This window comes from Scomber japonicus, chromosome 13 (genome assembly GCF_027409825.1).
Source record: "Scomber japonicus isolate fScoJap1 chromosome 13, fScoJap1.pri, whole genome shotgun sequence".
NCBI classification, from domain to species: domain Eukaryota; kingdom Metazoa; phylum Chordata; class Actinopteri; order Scombriformes; family Scombridae; genus Scomber; species Scomber japonicus.
In genome coordinates, this window is record NC_070590.1 from 20,135,165 (window position 1) to 20,156,009 (window position 20,845).

Here is a 20,845-nt window from a genome sequence, read left to right on the forward strand (position 1 = left end):
TAAATGTCACATCGAGTGTCAGGGACATTATTATAACTGGGGGCCTATGGAAACGTTCAAATGATGAAACATAGACTTTTGTCTTCTCTGAATTACAAAAATGTTGGTCTTTTTTCAGTATGTCCATCAAGCTACTGTGGATTTAGTAGTAGTATTAATAGTAGTAGTAGTAGTAGTGATAAACCTGTATTTATACTCGAGAGATCACTGAGGGTGACCATCATTTACATGACATCAAGACAAAAAAAGACAGAAAAGGAAAACAATAGCGAAAAATAAAATAAATAAAAGAGGAATAATAATAATAAACATATCAAATAATACAATTATACAAAGCAGTTACAAGTAGATTTTATTAAAAATGGTAGAGATTTTCAAACATGAGATGGACACTTATCTTTCTACAATGGAAAGCAACAAAACACAACTTTTTACACGTATAAAAATGACACAGACCTACATGACAAGAAACTGACTTAATCCATATCTGAATTCATGTGAACTACTCACTCAAGATGTCGTTTATCTGAATTACGACTTTACGAGGAGCACGTGAAGTGCTCTTGTGTCTGCGCACTGATGTCACTGTGGTATGTGTGTGTGTATTATGTGTGTGTGTGACAGCGTACAGTATGTAAGTGTGGGAGGGGAGGAGTAAATGGTGCTGAGCAGAAAGCCTCTGACATGAAGGACAGGTCGTACTGGCAGAGGGCCTGAAGTCCACATCCGTGATGGATTTTGTTCTGAGCGGGTCCGCAGCGTGCGGAGCGTGTCTGTTCACCAACCCGCTGGAGGTGGTCAAAACGCGGATGCAGCTGCAAGGAGAGCTCAAGAGCCGGGGTACCTACCAGATTTACTATCGCAACGTGTTCCACGCTTTTTACACCATCGGGAAGGTGGAGGGACTTTCCGGCTTACAGAAAGGACTGGCACCCGGGTTGGTATATCAGTTTTTTATGAATGGAGTCAGGCTCGGCTCTTACGCCATCATTGAATCCTCTGGCTACATCCACACCAACGGAAGGGTCAGCGCGCTCAAAACCACGATAGCAGGGGCTGTGGCAGGAGTAGTGGGAGCAGTGATGGGCAGTCCTGTATACTTGGTTAGTAGCTGGTTGTATTTTTTTTAATTTTTAATTTCCAAGGTGAGCTTGAGAAAAAGTGAAACCCAGATTGTCTCCATTGACAGGTAAAGACTCATCTGCAGAGTCAGTCTACTCCCTCCATCGCTGTCGGACATCAGTATCAACACCAGGTAACAATGATAACTCAAACTTAAGTGATTGATTTCTCAGTGGTAGGATTCAGCACTTTCCCCTAATGTGTCCCTCCTCTTCCCGTCAGGGGATGACCCAGGCCCTGGCAGCCATCTACAGGCAGCATGGTATTCTGGGATTGTGGAGGGGCTCCAGTGCTGCAGTACCGAGGGTCAGCGTGGGATCAGCTGCTCAACTCTCCACGTTCTCCTCCTCCAAGGAGCTTGTGATTGACCTGCAGGTTAGGATATGTTACAGGGGTGATCTGATGACACATAGGGGCTATCCACCATGTCCGCACATCTTTTCTATGACCACACTGTTCAAGAATGTACACAACTGCTTCTTGAGGGTCTGGTTTAACTCATAGAGAACTGCTACTAACAGAACATGTTCAGGCAGCAAGTTTTAATTTGGGGTCTGGGAATCCATGATAGGCCTTTTTTACTATTAGCTGATATTAACTAGACCAAGAAATCCTTCATATTAATTAAGAAATATAATCAGCACGTTCATTTAGCCTGAAATGTATCATTAGTTGTGGCCTTAAACTGGGAGATGCAGGCTTGAGAGGAGACCACGGTAGTCAGCAGCAATACACAGATTATGAAAGCTGTCATTGTAACACTGACAAAGCTCTAGCTATTACACTCCTCTAAAGGAGAAATTTGACACCTCTCATTGGCCCCCCTGGCTGAAAACATGCAGCTTACGTAACCTGTGTGCTACTTTACAGGGTGCAATTGTGGCTGCTGACCCAGTGCTGGCTAAAAAAAGGCCTTTCATACCAAATACTAGAGCTACACAGATCACTGAACACTCCACCAAAGATGTTCAGAGAAGACTCCTGACATTCTTGTGTGGGGTTAAGGATGAGGGATCTCTGGCATAAGCTGCTGCACTAGTCCAGTGAATTACAGCTGAGTTTTTAATCTCAACAGTTAAAAAAAAAAGAAAGTTAATTAGTTAACGCTGACAACAAGCTACTGTTCCTCAGTATTCAGTAAACCAGGGCAGTCAACATCACTTACAAGTAATAAACTAAGTCGTGTTTAGCTGTTGCCATGTTCTTTGTTTATTGTTTTATTGTTGTGCGGCCAACATTATAAAGCTTTTGTGGGACATAAAGTTGTCTTTTATAGTCTCTTGCGTTGCCAAAGAGCAGGTTTGCATAGATAGCAGCTTTGCCTGTAGCTGCTGGACTACTCTGTCTGTCTGTCTGTCTGTGTGTGTGTGTGTGTGTGTGTGTGTGCGTGTGTGTGCTGCATAGGTTTTAATAATAGAACCATTTTTCCGTTTCACTACACGTGGGAGACCATGACCGGTTAAAATTAGAAATGACTGCACGTATGGGGGTATCCTGATGATGTGATGATGATGATATGCTGCTCTAAATCATTTTCTGGATGAAGTAGAAAGAATGTGCTACATCCTGTCATTTTGACTTCTATCACATATCTCTGTTATCCCATCATTGTTTTGTCTCCTTGCCAAGGTGTTCCCAAAGGACAGCTGGTTGGTGGCCCTGACCGCCGGGATGATCAGCAGCGTGGTGGTGGTGTTGGCCATGACGCCTTTTGACGTAGTGAGCACACGGCTCTACAACCAGCCCGTGGATCCTCTCGGCAAGGTGAGGAGATGATAGAAGACTAAATATGTTTATTATATACGTTATGTTATGCTCAGTTGCATCTGTAACGACAGTGATGTCACAGGATCCTGTCGTATACCTGTGCAATACTACAGCCAGGTGATGAGTCAAAGCACTGGAGTAATGCAGGTGGTGTTCAGTTAATCTTTGAGTTTTACACCTCAAAATCTTCATTATATTGAACACTTTAGAGACCATTTATGAATAATTTGTCAGTAATAGCTATTCAATGTGCATTCTGTAATGGCTTTTATGTGGCAGTTTTTATCGTGACTGGCAGTGTCCACCTGCGCTAAATAATTGTGCACTGATGCACAAGGTTCTTGAAGGAAATGATGTAAATTGCTGACTGCATTAAAAAATATATGAATCAGCTCAAGCCAGAGTTTGATTTAACTGCACTGGCAACAAAGTTGCTCCTCTGTTGCATTTCTGACAGAGTATTTTAGACGTGGTGCAATGATGTACAAAGTAAAATCAGAGATGCAGGCAGACACCAACTTGTTTGAAGTCAAGTCACTCTTATCATCTGTAACATAACCAAATCAAACAAGAAATAAAAAAGAACCAGTATGTAATATATTTACTGTACTGACTCATAAAATGAAAGTCAGAGGGAGACAGCTTTCTCCAGTGTTTTGATTTCAGTGCCCATTTTAAATGCTTGCAATGTCAGTGTTACATATTTCTCCTTTTAAGGATTATAACTTCTAAGTAGAATCACTAATTGGAGTCAGAGATTATCTGTTTAGATCTTGGCTAAATAACATTGTCATTTTCTTATCTTGTAGGGCCAGCTTTATAAAGGATTCACAGACTGCTTCTCTAAGACACTGAGAAAGGAGGGTTTGATGGGACTCTACAAAGGCTTGGGAGCCTCTTATTTCCGGATCGGTCCACACACCATTCTGTCTTTGTTCTTCTGGGATGAACTGCGCAAACTGTACTGGCAGTTAAGATAACACCAGGGACGAAGAAATGGAAAATGGGTAACTCATTAAAGTTTGAGTGCACAGGTTAAATGAGTCTTCATATAATGAATTTACTTTTCATGAGGTAAAAGGACAACCAGGAGATGTTCTCCTTTCTTAAAGCGACTCTTACCTTTCTTGCATTTCACACAGCACTTTGAAAAAACTTGAACAGCAACAACCCCTCCTCCCTCCGCCTTCACCTCTGCAAACGCGCACTATATATGTAGTGTTTTTTTCCCCCTGTGGGAGTGGCTGGAGGTAGAAGCCATCATTCGGACCGAATGATATGATTGGTCAGAGTTTTCACAGAACCATATGAAAATAGAATAATGATGACTTTCTATGTCTGGTGGATCTCTCTAACATTTTAGAGTGCTATTACCTTATTAATAACATTTTAACCTAAACAAAAAAATGTGTAAAAATGTAACAAAGGTAAGAGTAGCTTTAATGGGAAGGAGCAAAGCTAACGTTTTACACTGCAATGACAAAAAAATGGAAATGTCCAGGAAGGAAATGTGTGAACAACTGCTGTTAGGAGGTGTGAATAATTCAGAAAAGATCATAAATGCACATGGATGTGTCTTCATGGCATAACAGATATCATTAACACTTAGAGAATAATGCAATAGACCTTTTATATTCAGCATACAATATGCTTTCTTGGGTAAAAACATCAACCATCATGGCCTCTTAAGGCTTCTATGCTTCTACGTAACCTCCACGCTGTAACTACGCCGGTGTCCCAACGCCGACGCACCTTTCCAAGTTCTGCGTCTCTCCATCATGTTGTGTTTTGTCGCGGTGTCTTTAGTCCCTTCCCAGGTAGCGATGCAGAGAGCTCTGCGTAGGTACGCTGTCGGCTTGACGTCGACCCAACGTAGAAGCATAAATCAGCCTTTAGACCTCTTTACTTATACCTCACTTCGGTTATATATCATTCCGAAAGATATAAAAGTATCTGCACTGGACACAACTTTACCTTCAAATGTCACATCTGATGTGGCTCACAGCATTAGAGTATTATCAGAGCCAACAGCCACAACAGCTGCACTTAACCTCCCAATATTAAAATATATATCTGTTGCCAGAAGGCATCAGCACTCTGTTGCTATTCTTTTTAAAGAAATGCACACATAAAGGTATAAACCAGTGTAATCAAAAGGAAACTGATATGTTTGATAAGGCGAAACAAAAATAATAGTAAGTAGTGCAGTTTTAATCTCATTAGATATGAGTATAGAAGTCGTACTGCAACAGCCTTTTACTAACAGGAGGTGACACAGAGTATAATAGAGCAAAGGAAGTAAGAAGTGTGTGGATTTCCTAGTAGCAACTTTACCTTCAAGGTGTTCAAGTCAGAGAGAACCTGCTGATCAGGTGTCGCTGGAAAATGTCTCCTCACTTACACTAAGTAAGCCAGTCTGTACAAGCAGTGCAGATCTTTATTCTAAAATCTGGGGGACATTTCCAACATTTACCCAATATCATGTTAAGATGGTTTTTGGGAGTTTGTGTCAAATAATGCAGAAAATGTGTACAGTATTTCTGTCTGATGGAGTGATGCAGCTGCAAAAAGCATGAAGCCTTGTGTTTGATTATTTCAATCAGAGGAGATTAAACAAACTGACACAGAATATACTGTACATTTATAAACATATATAATACTATCAGACTGTGAAATATGATTTTTCTTACATAAAAGTGTGGGTGGTCAAAGAGCTGATTAAGAAAGAATCAGTTTCATGAAGGACCTCTAACATTTCCTGTTTCCTAGGAGAGACCGCTGACCTTAAGACTTTGCATACTTCCCCTAAAAACAGCTGAAGCAGGTTTTAAATATAAGGACATGAATTTCAGACCAATGCTTTGAATAGTTGTGGAGATATTTCAGTCTAGACCAAAGTGGAGGAGAGGTGGACCAACCAACAGACAAAGATTGCCATCCCTACAGCCATGAGGCTAGCATAGCTGAAAATAATTTCAATTAAAAAAGTAAAAAAAATCATAATCATAATTTTAGCACGCCATGCTGGCAGTAAAATGCTTTCTGCTTCAAATGAACAGGATTACATTCAGGTTTTCTAGGATTTTATGAATGTTAATAGTTGATTTGAACTGAGCTATATGCTGATATGCATGTAGAAATAGAATTTAGTGCAACTTCATTGTCAGAATGATTTCTGTTCATTCCTATAGAGACAGATACATAAACCTACAGTTGTCATATTTTATTGCAGCCTAAGCCAGTTTCCTCTGGGTGGACTTTTGTAAAATAGTACATTTAGATGAAAAATACTTAATTAAACCAAAAATATATGATGCTAATTAGATCAAAGTAAGACAAATAAGACAAAAATCTTATCAAATGAAAGGGACAGCTGATCACTCCTGACGATATGTGTGATGACTCCTCAAAAACTTAAAAAACAGTTTTACAGCTCATCAGAGGTTCACTAAGTGCCTTATGAGAGTGTTTTTCTTTATATTATATTAAACAATGAGATCAATTTAACCATTATAACTAAAAAAAGCTCAATTATATCATCTGATTCACAGCTTTAAGTTTATGTATCTCATCTGTGTGCTGCATGGCTTTATCCTATCCATCTGCTTCAAACTTGCTGAACTGTTTTCATTTTGTCTGATTTCTCAACTGCAGCTTTAAGCATTTCTTAAGAGCTGCTAACCCTTCACACAGGATCATATCAGTGAAGGCTTACTACTGGTGTTTAAAAATGTTTAAGTTGACTCATTCATCTACAGTATCAAAATCTAAATCTAAGAAATATATACACTTTTCTAATAAGAAATATATGTTGATGATTATTTTAATATTGGTATACTGTAGCTACAGTATAATGATATAGCTTTAAAAATCTTCTTTTATTGACTCTTTTACTCTTCATGACAATTGTGCCAACAGTCACTAATATTTACTTCAACCTGGAATTGATCATATTTCATGGTTTTGTGACAGCTTTTAAAAAGTACTGAAGAGGAATTTTAAAAATGATGTTCAATTGACTCAAAATCAAAGCCAAACCATTCTTATAGTTTTTGCAACAGTGACTTGTGGTTGTGTGAGGCAGGGCACAAAATCAACACTGACCGCCATCCAAATGCTTGTTAAATATGCAAGTGGCTGGTAGATTTGCTTCACTCACCAGCCAAAAGACAATAGTAATATATTGAGTGGCTGGCAAAATGTAAACTTTAACTAGCTGTTTGGCCAGTGGACAATACAAGTTAATTTTGCACCCTGCTGTGAACACTGTAAAGTTCAGGCCATTAGTCAGATCACTCCGACATGTATACTGTTGTAAATAATGTCAAACCACACAGATAAACACTCCTAAGCCAGATTGAAAGCTTTCTTCATAAAGTGCATAATACTGCAATGTGTCAAGGATTTTATGGGAATAAGAAATAATAAATGTACATATTTGTTCCCTTAATGTTCAGAACAGGACAGAGGAAACACATATTTATACTTGAGTTTATTTTGTATTATGGAGTTGAAGTCTTGTCATTTCTACACGTTTAAAGGAACTCTATGTTCTTGATGTAATGACACTCATTTGTACTGTAAACACTGTATATGGTTTATGAAATATTCTTGTGCTTGTTAAATTAACACATTTTTTTGGATTGAACTTTTAGTTTGAACTGGGCTACAGTAGGTCAATGTATTTAACAGCTGTACTAGCTGTACTGTCTATTTCATTCACTGACTAAAATGACTGAAATGATCACTGAATTACATTTGATTCACATAAAACGAACACATAACAACAATTACAACTGATTCTCAACATGTTATAACTACTCTGTCCACCTTGGTCATGGCCATCTTTGTTAAGACAATGTGTGCCGTGGTCAACAATGACTACACACTGATTTACACTGAGTGATTTGTTTAATCATTTTGTAGCCTGAGAAATTAAAATTTCTTAAATGAAGGCGAGTGCTTCAGGGAGAACTGGTAATAATGTCCAATAAATGCAAAAATACTGAATATAGTATTGATGCTATTGTTTGGAAACTGCTCAACTCTTTCTCAGATGGTCTCAATGTGAAGTCTCTGACTATGGGCCCTATTTTAACGATCTATAGTGCAAGTGCCTTTTGGGGCGTATCCAAATCCACTTTTGCTATTTTAACGGCGGAAAAATGGTCACTGCGCAGGCGGCTACCTCAAGATGGGTCCTATGTGTGTATGATAAAACCTCATGAAAACTGTACAAGAGTTGATACTAATGATGAATGTGACATGCAGCAGATTGTTCCATGAATGTGATGCAAAATGCACTTCCTGATGTTGAGCAGTGGTGAACAGCAAATAAATGATCAGATTTTTATAGACAGACATTTTGGTGTTGCTTGTTTCATTATGTATAGGCTGAATTCAATACTAGAAAAAAACATCACATAATTCAATTTTGCCTTGTGTTGATACTAAATAGGCTTAAAGACATCATTTTTAGGTTGTTTATTTTACATGTCTGTGGTGGTTATGAGGTTCATTTCCTCTGGTTTAAAAGTATTATTTTTCCAAACGCTATATTTAAACCAACTAATGTATTTCCTGAGAACAGAAAGTTCAACACATTTCATCATGAATTTATCAGATGACACAAAATAGTGTCTCAACTCTAAGATTATGAAACCATGAACATTGACCTCAATGCAGACTAATTTGATCGAAATAATCATTTTTCACAGCATTGTATCTTTAAATGACTAATTAATAGAACTATTTGTAAAAAAAAAATACAAAAAGGAGAAAAGAAAAGTCAAAAGATTACCAAAGTTATTACAATTCATCCTGAATGTTTGTACCAAATTTAATGGCAATCCATCCAAGAGCTGTTGAGACATTTCACTGGAACACACAAAGTGACAAATGGTAGTGCAAGAGGAAAAGGTCAACAGCAACGTCATTAAGATGAAGGATGTGTGAAATGTTATGGCCATCCAGTTAAGATATTTCACTAAAAGAGAAACAATGAAAAATGATTGTAGTATTACAGGAAAAAGTCAGGATCATTGGTTCTGACTTAGGCACAAAGTTGTGGCCATTTATTTGAATCTGTATAGCTACTGTATGACATGATGAGTGATCTGTCCTCCACTCATCAAAATATTTGCAGCAACTATATTTAAAAAGATATTCACAGAATCTTTTGTTTCAGCTACTGACCAGTTAACCAGATTTTCATTGTCTAGTGAAAGCAGGGTCATTATGGCACGGCCTCTGGCATGTACATGTCACAGTAAACAGTCTGTGCTGTGCTTTAGATAACCCACAGGGGTCACACAGGTCAAAGTCCACTGGCTGAATACTGAAACACAACAGAATAGGTGTATTGTAACATTGTAACATGACTCCCACAAGGAAACAAGTCAGATTTTGTTATACACACAGATAACATTTGATAACAAGTGAGCCAGGCACCTTGACATGAAGGTGAATGAAGGTGACAGCTTACAGACTCATGTATTCTGTGGCAAAGTTTTATTTTATGAATTGGAGACAGGAAAAAACAAGTCACAGTAAATTAAGGTTAATGTGTTATTGGTGTGTGTGTGCACTTCCCCGAGCAACACTGGACACTTTGTTAATGGTGCTGGAAATACCAGAAGCTCAGAGGCCTCATTCATTACAACGGATCTCACACCCAACATAGATGAAAAAGGTTCAGTTGTTGCTTTTAAAATAATTTACTGGAGCTACTACAGGACTCTCCCTTAATTACCCTAAATGAATACTGTGTTAAAGGTTCATGTCACCATTCAACCCTTCAGGCTGGCGGGAAAAATCGAGGAAATAATTGACCAATATTCTTCCTTAAATACCTTCCACTGAACTGCCCTAAAGCTTCAGTGAGCACAACCTGTGCCAGTCCTGGGCGGCTCCCACGTGCAAATGTTTCTTTGTGCTAATAAGAAACAGAGCGTTGCTGGGGTTTACTCTCTGTAAACAATGGTTCAAAGAAAGAAAAGTGGCTGCTTTAAAAATGGAATGAAAAACCACTTGAAGTTGGTGTACTTAGCATTTAGATTTTCAGCTATTTCAAAATGCAGCAGTGAACACATTAGTGAATTTAGCTTTTTGTCTGACATTATTATTACTATTATTTTAGGCACATTCTACTCGACTGAATATTAACATTATTTGACAGTTTGAGTGCTCAATTAAATGATTAATTATATAATTGGGTTTTAAGATGGACAGTGATTTTGAATTGGATCGGCAAATTAGTGCTGTGGTGAAGTCCAGCTTTTTTCACATTAGACAGCTGGCAAAAGTAAAGCCCTTCCTCACACTACAGCACTTTGAAACAGTAATCCATGCCTTCATCACATTCCAGCTGGATTACTGCAATGCACTTTATTTTGGAGTCAGTCAGTCCTCCCTCGCACGTCTCCAGTTGATGCAAAATGCAGCCGCTCGCCTCTTAACTGGAGTACGTAAGAGGGAGCACATAACGCCCATCCTGGCCTCCCTCCACTGGCTACCTGTGCACTTTAGAGTCCATTTTAAGATTCTTTCATTTGTTTTTAAATCTTTAAATGATCTGCTGCTCCTGGAGGTACCAAGGTCAAAGCGGAAGCTCAGAGGGGATTCTTCTTTTCTGTTGCTGCTCCTAAATTATGGAACAAGCTTCCTTTAAATATTCGACAAGCGTCCTCACTGTCCATTTTTAAAACTCGTCTTAAAACCCATTTTTATTTCTTGGCTTTCAACCCATTATGAGACTCTGCTCCTGTTTTAGTGTTTTATGTTTTGTTTGTTTGTTTTTCAGTTATTGTTTTATTGCTTTCAATTATTTTAGTATTTATTTCCTGTTAATTGTTTTATGTTCCTGTGTTGTTTTATATATTTATGTAGAGCACTCTGTTTCAGCTGTGGTTGTTTTAAAATGCTTTATAAATAAAGTTGAAGTTGAAGTATTAAATAATCAGTCAAAAGCTTTTATTACTCAACAAAATAACTTTGTCATTAATGTCTCTTAATGAGTGGCATGCCATCTCAGGAAGCTCAGTAATATACCTTCTAAACTCAGTCATGGTGTTGCCAGGTATAACTTAGTAATAGCTCTACAACTACACAGATGCATTGTGTCAAACAGTGCTAACAACAGCAACACATATGAATAAATATGTTTAGAAAAAATATGGTTAATGAAGGATAAATAACACATCAAAGCACAATATTCTGGTGAGAATGAGTCATGCTACATAAGGATAATAGAGAAATAAACTCAGATATGGGTTGATCATTTCTACGGCTAGTGGCAACAGGACATCCTGTTGCTATGTCGAACAGCGTGTTACTAGGTCACATTCCTAAGATTCGACACGCCTTTCGTGCACCCCTGTGACACCAATACAGGCCATTCTAGTCTCACCGGCCTAACATCGTGCAGTAACTCAATTGTGATTAAGTCTTTCGTCTGACCAAAATGTTGCGATGAACATGCATCAGAGCTGTATGTGACAAACTGTGTAGGGGGAGTGGACGCTCTGATGAGGGGGGCTGCATATAATGTGATGCCAACTGCAAAAAAACAGAGGTTACCACAAAACAAATCTAATTACCCATCTACAATAGCCATGAGCGGGTTGATATCAAACTATTCCCAGGCTGAAGTGCTACCAGCAAATCAGACATGAATGCATCACAAACAGGATTTTTGTTCAACCACTGAAGATGAACTCATCAAAAATATTAACGTTTGGGAGTTTACATGTGACTGTACGTCTTTCCCAATTTTGAGGCTTGTATACAAGATACTCCTGCATTACAAATCACACAGACTACTGAAACCTGTAAAAATGTTTGTATGTAATTCTCATTTCAGGCACTAGAGGGCAACAAAAGATTTTATTCCCCCTTATTATATTGTGAGACTTCACAAAAGAAATACACAAAACCATTTAACAACACAACACTGAGTTCTCATTTACACAGTTACACAGTACATGACCTGTTTTAGGCATTTAAAAAAAAGACACTGTAAACATTTAACATCTGGCTGAGCATCACATAACATGGTTTGGCCAACAAAAAGGACTTGCATATGATGTGAAGCTTTCACATTGTGGATTGATGCATTGACAATAATAGTCACCTCTAATCACTCTTCTTTTTATTACTGCTCTCGTAGCAGAGGACCTGGGCCAGGAGGACACAGCTGAGACAGGCGGACAGAATGTAAGACAGAGTAGCGAGAGAGCCTCCTTCCTCCTACAAGTAAAGTTTATACAGGCAAAAATAGATTAGAGAATTGAAAAGATGCAGCCCACTATTTTTATGTTTATATTTACGTGTACTTCCTCACTACATACCTGCAGAGACACAAAGGCGAGACCCAAAGACCCTGCGCACGATAAGAATACAGACAGAGAGGACAGCTGGCCTGTGTGACCATTAGAGTAGTTTGCTCTGATCTGGAGAATCTGGAAAAAAGCAAATCCAGCAATGTAATCCACTCTCCTTGCTGAATTCATGTTAACTATACATAATCACAGTTAAAGTTCAATTAAATGATTCATATCACTGCCCATTGAGTTGCTACCTTGCTTGCAATTAAAGTTGGCAGACTGGAAGACTGCATCACTGAGACGACTGCAGTGGTTGCATAGGAGCCCAGGAGGAACATTAAACCACTGTAAGCCAAAAGAAACAGCGCTCCTGACACATAAACAGAAAATAGGATCATCAAAACACACATAGTGAAATGACTTCAATAAAAACCTTTGTTGTAGGCAAGAGTTTTCATGGTTACTCACAATACTGCATATCTAAATGATCATCCTAACCTCTACATTAAAGAAGTTCTCTATCAATGTGTTGGGAAAAAAAATTCATACTAAGACTGAATGACAGTTACAAAAACATTTGAAATATAATGTGTCACATACACTATATTCTGAGGCATTGCAAATGACTGGTGCTTCTGTAGAAAATACATGATAGATTAATTCTGCAAAGCTGCTCATTAGTGTCTAATATTGATTCACAATTCATTTGATTTCTTTTTATCTTTGCTTTGTTGTTTGTAGATTATTACAATTATTTAGTTTTGAAATTAATCTTTTAAACAACCACAATGTATTCAGAGACATAGTCCAATCCACAGCTGGAAAAACTACCCAACAAATGCACCATTGAGTAATATTTGCTAAACACTACAATGACTAGCTGTTTTAGGATCAGGATTACTGATAACATTTATAAAAATGAATCAATATAATATGTTTCCACACTTTAATTGATGCTTCAATTTGCTACTGTAACACTGTACATTTCCCCATCCTGCATGGCTAAAACAGGCTTATCTTATCTTACATATTTATGACCATACAGTACATACAGTAAAAATAGATGTGGGTCACAGACAGGAAAAGGAAGTTAAACATGTTGTTGTGCTTGTCATAGGATTTGTTGATGATAATTAAAAAAATAAAAATTTAAAAAACGTAAAATAACAGCAGCCCTTATCCTTTAAATGTGTACTAACCTGTGAGGGTATCACCATGATAATGCAGGATGAGGAAGATGATCACTGCTGTCTGGGCCAACGTGAGGAGCCTCTCACTCCAGGCACTGTGGAGCAGTTCAGGTAAAATACATGTATTATAAGAGATAACATATTGTCAGCTTGAAAACAGAACAAATACTCTTAACTCAGATCGTCTCAAATATTAGCAGTGTTTGGACACTAGTGGAGCCACAGTCTGATTGAGCATGTGATGAGGTGAAGGCTGCAATTTTAAGACATTGAATGGATGTACATGGATGTCTTGTACAAACAGCTTAATTCTACAGCCAGTATGTGCAAACAACAGGTAACATATGTGATTTAAGCTTGTTGCAGTTTCTGGCATTATAGAAATAGACACAATTCTGGGACTCCAAGTGTGTGTTTCCACACTTTCTATATGTCAAATCAGTAAACTAGGAGAGGACTGCATCATGTGTGAAACAAAACATGTGACACTAATATCCCCCTGTGCCTAATGTCAGTGAATCAGACAGGAACTATTTTTCTCACTGTGTCAAACAGGGGTTGAACATGTGGTTTACATTGAGAAATCAACCACTATACATAGTGCATGACACAGTCTGTGACTTGTAAACCACCTAGTTATTAAGCACTCACAAGAGTGGGAAGCTGTTGGTCACCGCATACACAACAGGACATGAGAAGGCATAAAGCTGCAGCAGGACGGAGAATAGACTCAGGCCTTCTGCACTTCCTCTCCAGAGTATCTTCAGCAACTGAAGCAGCTGCACTGTAGGGAGATGACAGACAAGGACATGAAAAATCACTGATTCTTAGGACTGAAGACCACCAACTTGTAGATTTGGTGTAGAGCTGCAACAAGTGAATTCATCAAAATTGAAATGATGTGCCATTTTTTCACAAATTTGACACATTTCATTGATTAAATGATAAATCAGTGTATTCGTTGATTGTTAAAATAAGCATTAGTTGTATCCCTAATTAGCTAGTTGTCCAAGTTAGTAATGAATATGTAAATCATATTCATATAAAAAAAGATATTGGTGAGCATGAGTCAATGGGCTCAGCTGCTCATTGACTTACTTACAGAGGCTGACACACTGAAACCAGGTCTGATTGCTTCTTCTCACCATTATTATTAGTATGTGTATGCAAAAATATCTTGATATCTATATAAAATTATATTGTCCATTTAACTGTGTTATGGTATGATTCAGTTTCCTGCTGGCTTGTGAGAAAATGTTTGCATGAATGACAAGTTAATGTTGTGGTTTTGTGATAACTTCCTGATGTTGTCATGGTTATCTGTCTACTGTTAAGCACAGTAAATACTGCATTGTAGTCTGTAGGATGTTTATCAGAGCACTTCAAGGAATTTGGATTCTTACTTGATCATTGTGTTGAGAAGAGATCTAAACAATAATGTCAACCCAGTCTCACCACAGTTAGTGAGAAAGTCACGAAATGTAATCTATTTGTTGATAATCGATTCGTGTATATGGACACAAATTGCCCTATTCTTGCTAGTGCATTTTAGTTGGAAGTATATTTTGTGCCTACACCACACTGATTGAATTTAAAGTTTAATTTTCCATGATTGTCCATGTAAACAAATGTATGGATTTCACAAGACTAATGACATTGAAATAGTTGGAGTGGTGCTAGGTTTTAGGGTTGTTTAGGGTTGTCCTTCTACCTGTGAGTGTGTCAGGCTTAAACTGATACATAACTAGATGGCCGATGATGTCCTGCTGCTATCATCTGATTAAATCAGGGAGGCTAGGGTTGAGGAGAACTCTTACCCAGAAATGTGTCCAGGAGGATCCAAATTCCAGCAATTTTCTTCAGGACAAACTTAAGACACGGCACTGCGACAAAGATGAAAAATGTTAAATGCAGATGTTGTGAGCGGTGAACCTTTGCAGCTGGATAACACGGAATGAATCCCCAAAACAACGTGAAGAATATACGCTTAACACAATGTCACCGTTTTTGTTTACCCAAAGAAGTTTACATTGTTGACGCGAAACATCTGCCATAACACGCCTCTCGCACATCTGGAACATGATGTCGCAACTTTTCTACAGTTTGATCGCAAATCATTCACTCACCGTGCAAGTGAAAGTTGACAAAAAGCTCCTCGTAACATTTAGTTGGCATAAAATATGTAACCAGGAACTCTTTGACGGGAGACGTGGCCATGGTCGGTCAGTTAGTACTACTCCACAGTAACGGAGGGAGGGGTCCAAAAGTTCCCCAATATTTACAGCCAAACAGGACACCTTTAAATGCTCTCACCAGGGATATTTGTAGTCCGGAAGTCCACGATAAAACAGTCCCATTTTTTTAAGGCGACCACCAGTGTCCTCATTGACTCTGGAGGCCTTTGATTCTGTTGTAAAAGGGCCACAGTGCTGATTGAGCAGCACAAGACAAGCTGAGTGACACATAAAGCTACTCTGCTTTAAAGTATGAATTTTTAATGTGATTTTTCCACAAATAGCCTACTGTGAATGACCTTGTTACCATTGTCACTATTTTAGTACAGGCTGATGGAGATGCCATTCGTTTAGCCGGTAGAAACTAAAGTATTAATTGGACTAAGCTTTGAGGGCCATATTTTTTATACTGAATATTATAGCACATATTTGACTATTCAAACTGTGTATTGGTCAATCTCAGGTACCTTACTTTAATTTTTTACAAGGTTAATAAGCATTAGATGGATGCATTTTTCTCAGTCCTGTTACCAAAACGTATGTGTCATTTAAAAAGGACATAGGCCTATTTACAAGCATGTAAACCATTCAGATAGATAGATAGCCTTTATTGTCTCATGGGGAAATCGTTTCCCTTTTCCTTTTTTTCCTGACAAAAAGTGTTTGTTTTACAGAAATGGTTGGTTACATGTTCATATAATTGATATTTATGACTAAGAAATCACTATATATGCAAGCCAACTGTATTTTAAAAAAAAAAAAAGGGGGTAACAGGACTGAGTGAAAACCTGGGGAAGTGCCTAAGGAAAAAATAAAATATTTAAAGTATAGCTGGGATGTGGATTCACACAACAATGCAGAAAAAAAAGATTTTAATTATTATATTTCATGATAAAGTGTAGAAACAACAATAAGCATTGCTTTTATTGAGGAACAGAAGCAAATGTTTTTAATTAATTAAAAAGTGACACAATGTTGCAAAGGATTTTTGAGTATACTCAACTAATGGGCAGGGAAGCTGATTACCCTCCCAAAAGTAATCTGGTTAGTTGTAATCTGATTACCCTCCCAAAAGCAATTGCATTACTTGTAGACACACAAGAGTTGTCATATCACATTTGTATAGTTAATGACAACGTTAATCTAATAAAGCCTACAAGTCTCAATAATTGGGGTTCCTCTTAACAGTTTTTGATATTTGCAGTCATGTGATATTAACGCTATTAACCCATTATGAATGCATTATTAACGTGTCATTAACATGTTATTAACGCATTTACTTTGACAACCCATATGTAATATACTGGGGATGGAAATGGAATCCATTCTGCAGATGACCTAGAATGAATGGGTACATGAGTTTTTGGATCAAGTGAAGAAACACATCAACCCCATCAAATTCATGCTGGTGGTCTTGAAATGCTTAACTTCTTTAAAAAAGAGGACTGCACACAGACTTGCCCCTTTCATCACATTCTTCTTTATTCAAACAACATGAATGTCTGTGCCAAATGTCCTGGCAATCGATCCAACAGTCACTGAGCTATTTCACTTAAAATAACATCAACTTTGTGGTGGCACTGGATGAAAAGTCATGAGGTCAGAAGGGACACAGTGTTAAATATCTGTGCAAAATATTTAGTAATTTAATTTAATAGTTTTTATCACAAGATATGATTACCTAGATACCAGCCTCTTACTTCCATATTTATCAAGCTACAATATAAAGTGTTGCAGTGATGTTAGTTGAGTGAACAACTGCAGTCATATTTATTTATCCCACACTCTCTCATCCATGCAAATACATGTCTGTCTTGGGGATGGTTCCAAATTGAAATGTACTTTTCCCTCTAATAACACGTACCAGTAAATGTGAAACCTTGGTGATGTTGCTGGTGAGCAGATATGACTTCAGCACTTTCAGTTAGTAAAATTGAGTGGGTATTTCCCAAAGATACAGTTGATACTACAACAAGTTGTAAATCGTTAACTTCTGCAAATGTTCTAATCACTCACATTTATCATTGTGGCTACAGCATGATTTGCATAACAGTCTGTACTGCAGAGGATAGGCATTGGTGCACAGAAGTAACTTTCAAATGACATAATAATTAACTCATTAAAATCTGTGATAGCCTTGATATGGGACCGTTTAATATGTAATGTGAAGGGCAAAGGGTTAGGAAGCTGCTTTGGTGACAGTCACAGCCAGTTAAACATTTACAGAAAACCTGAGAAGTAGATACATTAGTATGCAGAGGTCTTGTTTTATGGAACAGTAAACAAGATTTGCCAAAGAAGTTATACATAGTTCCATTTTCTCGTGCAGCTTTTCATCCCTATATTGCCAGTAAAGAAGGCAACTTAAATACCCAGTTATTGCATTCATCCAGAACATGTGTTAAAATGCACATGAAGACACCAACAGTACTAAGAGTGCAAAGTATGCTGCATTAAACCATTGCAATATTTATTAATAATCTAATTACACCTCCCCATCATTAATAATACATAGCTGCCACATAGTGTAAATACATTTCACTGTTTGGCTTAGTTTAAAGTGGAAGTCCTCTGAAAACAGGAAGAACATAAACAAAAACATATTGAAGAAGTGGTTATTCAGCAGTTTGCTTTCATCCTGACAACATGTGTACTGGAAAATGCACAGGTTGCATTGGTGTTATTCTGTACCCATTAGTGGTCATATCCATCATCTGTAACATAATGCTGTTCTTTCCTGCCTGGGACATCAAGTATGTCAAAGATGGACATATTACTGTGGAGGTGAAATACTTGGGAGGACTCCTTGGAGGGGGGTTGATGGTGAGTTGTCTTTCCAGTAGCCTTTGGCTTTGGCCTACAAGCTGCTGCATATTCCTCTTTAAAATATAAAGATGAAAAATTCCTAATTAAGGCAAAGTTTCAAGGTTCTAATGATGAGTTTGGCACAGAGTTAGAGGAATTCTTCATATCATGACTGAAAACTGACCCCTGCTAAATGTATGAACTGTTAACTATATGTTATACACTGATGCTGCATGGTTCTCCCTGTTAACCCCATGTGCACCACCACAGGTGTTGATCCCAGCAATTTACATCCACATGACTGAAGTAGACAGATGCTGTGGAAACCGCTGCGGGGTGAGTCAGTCAAAACTATCAGTTAGATGTTTCAAGCATTCAGAAAAAGTGAAAGGAAAAAGGTAAGCAAGCTATTAACAGGACCTCATGTTAAATATGAAATAATTACCAAATTAAACCAAATTATAAAGTGTTTAATGGAGGCCAGGCTGGGAATGACTCAGTAAAAAAAAAAAAGAAATTGACTTGCATGGTGCTGCATCATCATTGCACAGCATTCAGGTCCTCTTTAGACTGAACAGATAACATAACCACAGTACATTTGTGTTTGTTTCAAAAAAGAGCATTAAGTTGGCCCGTGTTATGTCCTGTTGACGTTGGGAAAACAAAATGCAAGTAATGTAGGAGAATAACAGAAAAACAAGCATGAGAAAATAATTCAGTTTGAACATATTATGTTTTACACTGCATTAAAAATGTTTGGGCCCTTTGGTTATTGTTCAACTTCTGCAGATGTTCTTATCGATCCCGTTTGCTGCAGTGGCTTTGCTTGGGGCCATGTACAGTTTCGCTGTAGCCACGCTCGCTTTGCATAACGGGCCACTCTGCAAAAATGAGACATGGACAACACCTTTTAATGACACGTGAGACACGGAAGCAAATTTCTGATGACATTTGTTAACATTATGAAGTCCTGGTCATTCACAAACTTCTTCTTTTACATAGGAATTTCAAGTACCTGACTAAATACAAGTCATGGGGAGATTGCACCGAGCCTAAGAACATTGTGCTGTTCAACACTATATTGTTCGTCATTCTGCTGGTCACAAGCTGTTTCCAGGGGCTGCTCTGCACCATCCAGATGATCATCGGCCTAATTGGGTGCGTGTGTGGAGTCTTCTTCAACAAAGAGGTAATCGAAGATGTCACAGCATCAATTGTCCATAATGTTAATACATCTCATTTCTCACATAAGACATATCATTTGAGAGAATTTTAACCTAAATTTTCTTTTTTTACTTACAGGAACCATGAGGCTTATCTGGACCATGGGTACTCAGTACTGTGTCTGGTTGACTGGTGCTACCTGCTGAAACACTGGAATAGTGTTCGTGGCTGAATTTTGTTGCTACAGGCTTTTATTGTTTTTGTTCTTAATGATGCTTCATACTGTTGCAATGTATTTGGGTATGCTGTGAAACTGGCAGTGTTCAACCTAATGCATGCAAATTGTTATTTGGGCAATTTTAAATAAACCTTTTATAAACTGATCTGTGTTGTATTTCATAATATTGAACATTTCACAATAACATGAACTTTTTGGCTTATTGTGCGTTACAATCAAAATAATAATTGGCTGTGTGCACACATGGTTCTTCTCAATGCCACATTTAATACAGTGGTGGAAAAAAGTTTTTGGACAACCTTAAAAGTTTACACAATCTCAAATATTATCATGAAATGTTTGTGGAAAAATCTTTTTTGTCTTTCAAAAGGTGTCGCTGCATTAGACAGACACAAACAAATACAAATTATATATATTTTTTGTTTATTGTATTGAAAAACTAACAAAACTACACATGCGGATCAGGATGCGGTCATTTCTTGCTGAAGAAACCCTTGGACGCCCAGATCTTGGTTTGTCTTCCAAGCTGTTGGTTTGTCTATATTTCTGCAGAGTATATCCAACTGCTGAAGGACTGCATCTGCACTTCCTGGCTATCTGGCGGCAGCTGTATCCTTCCTGGCTGATAATTTGTGTTAGGTTCCTTGTTTTAGCCATTTTTGTCTCAGATGAACTTTCAAATGTGCTGGCTTTATATAGACACAGAGCATGGCAACAAAAATTGTGTCTTTTTATAAAAAGCATGACCTTCATTAGTGGATCACTGGTACCAAAATGACCCGATATTCAAAATGTATTTTTATGGAACCAATCAATTTTAAGTTTTTAATGGATTTTTAAAGATTTGATTAGTATTTTGGCTGTGACTGTACTAAAATAAATTGCACTTGAAGACCTAAGAGTGATTCTTAATGCAATATTTCACAAATGCATGGGATGTCCGAAAACTTTTTTCCACCACTGTATGTGTACAATGAATATTACATAATACTGCATGAGGAT

General features: G+C 37.8%; 3 protein-coding genes across 3 annotated transcripts; 2 read left to right on the forward strand and 1 right to left on the reverse strand.

The window, feature by feature from the left end:
* The first annotated feature begins 647 nt into the window (after positions 1–647).
* Positions 648–3,869, forward strand: slc25a35 (solute carrier family 25 member 35). The gene is made up of 5 exons (XM_053331829.1): positions 648–1,103; positions 1,190–1,255; positions 1,345–1,497; positions 2,752–2,886; positions 3,699–3,869. Exons 1-5 carry the CDS (start codon positions 732–734, stop codon positions 3,867–3,869), a joined length of 897 nt encoding a protein of 298 aa, XP_053187804.1. The 5' UTR covers positions 648–731.
* A 7,063-nt stretch (positions 3,870–10,932) lies between these two features.
* On the reverse strand, positions 10,933–15,621 carry LOC128371392 (mannose-P-dolichol utilization defect 1 protein-like). The gene is made up of 7 exons (XM_053331705.1): positions 15,529–15,621; positions 15,220–15,285; positions 14,054–14,186; positions 13,412–13,497; positions 12,467–12,582; positions 12,237–12,347; positions 10,933–12,135 (listed from the first exon to the last, which is right to left on the reverse strand). The coding sequence occupies exons 1-7, from the start codon at positions 15,617–15,619 to the stop codon at positions 12,022–12,024; spliced, it is 717 nt and encodes a 238-aa protein (XP_053187680.1). The 5' UTR covers positions 15,620–15,621; the 3' UTR covers positions 10,933–12,021.
* Positions 15,622–18,262: 2,641 nt separating this feature from the next.
* LOC128371467 (transmembrane 4 L6 family member 4-like) lies at positions 18,263–19,833 on the forward strand. Its single transcript, XM_053331795.1, has 5 exons — positions 18,263–18,459; positions 18,712–18,777; positions 19,231–19,361; positions 19,444–19,630; positions 19,744–19,833. Exons 1-5 carry the CDS (start codon positions 18,283–18,285, stop codon positions 19,750–19,752), a joined length of 570 nt encoding a protein of 189 aa, XP_053187770.1. The 5' UTR covers positions 18,263–18,282; the 3' UTR covers positions 19,753–19,833.
* Positions 19,834–20,845: the final 1,012 nt, after the last annotated feature.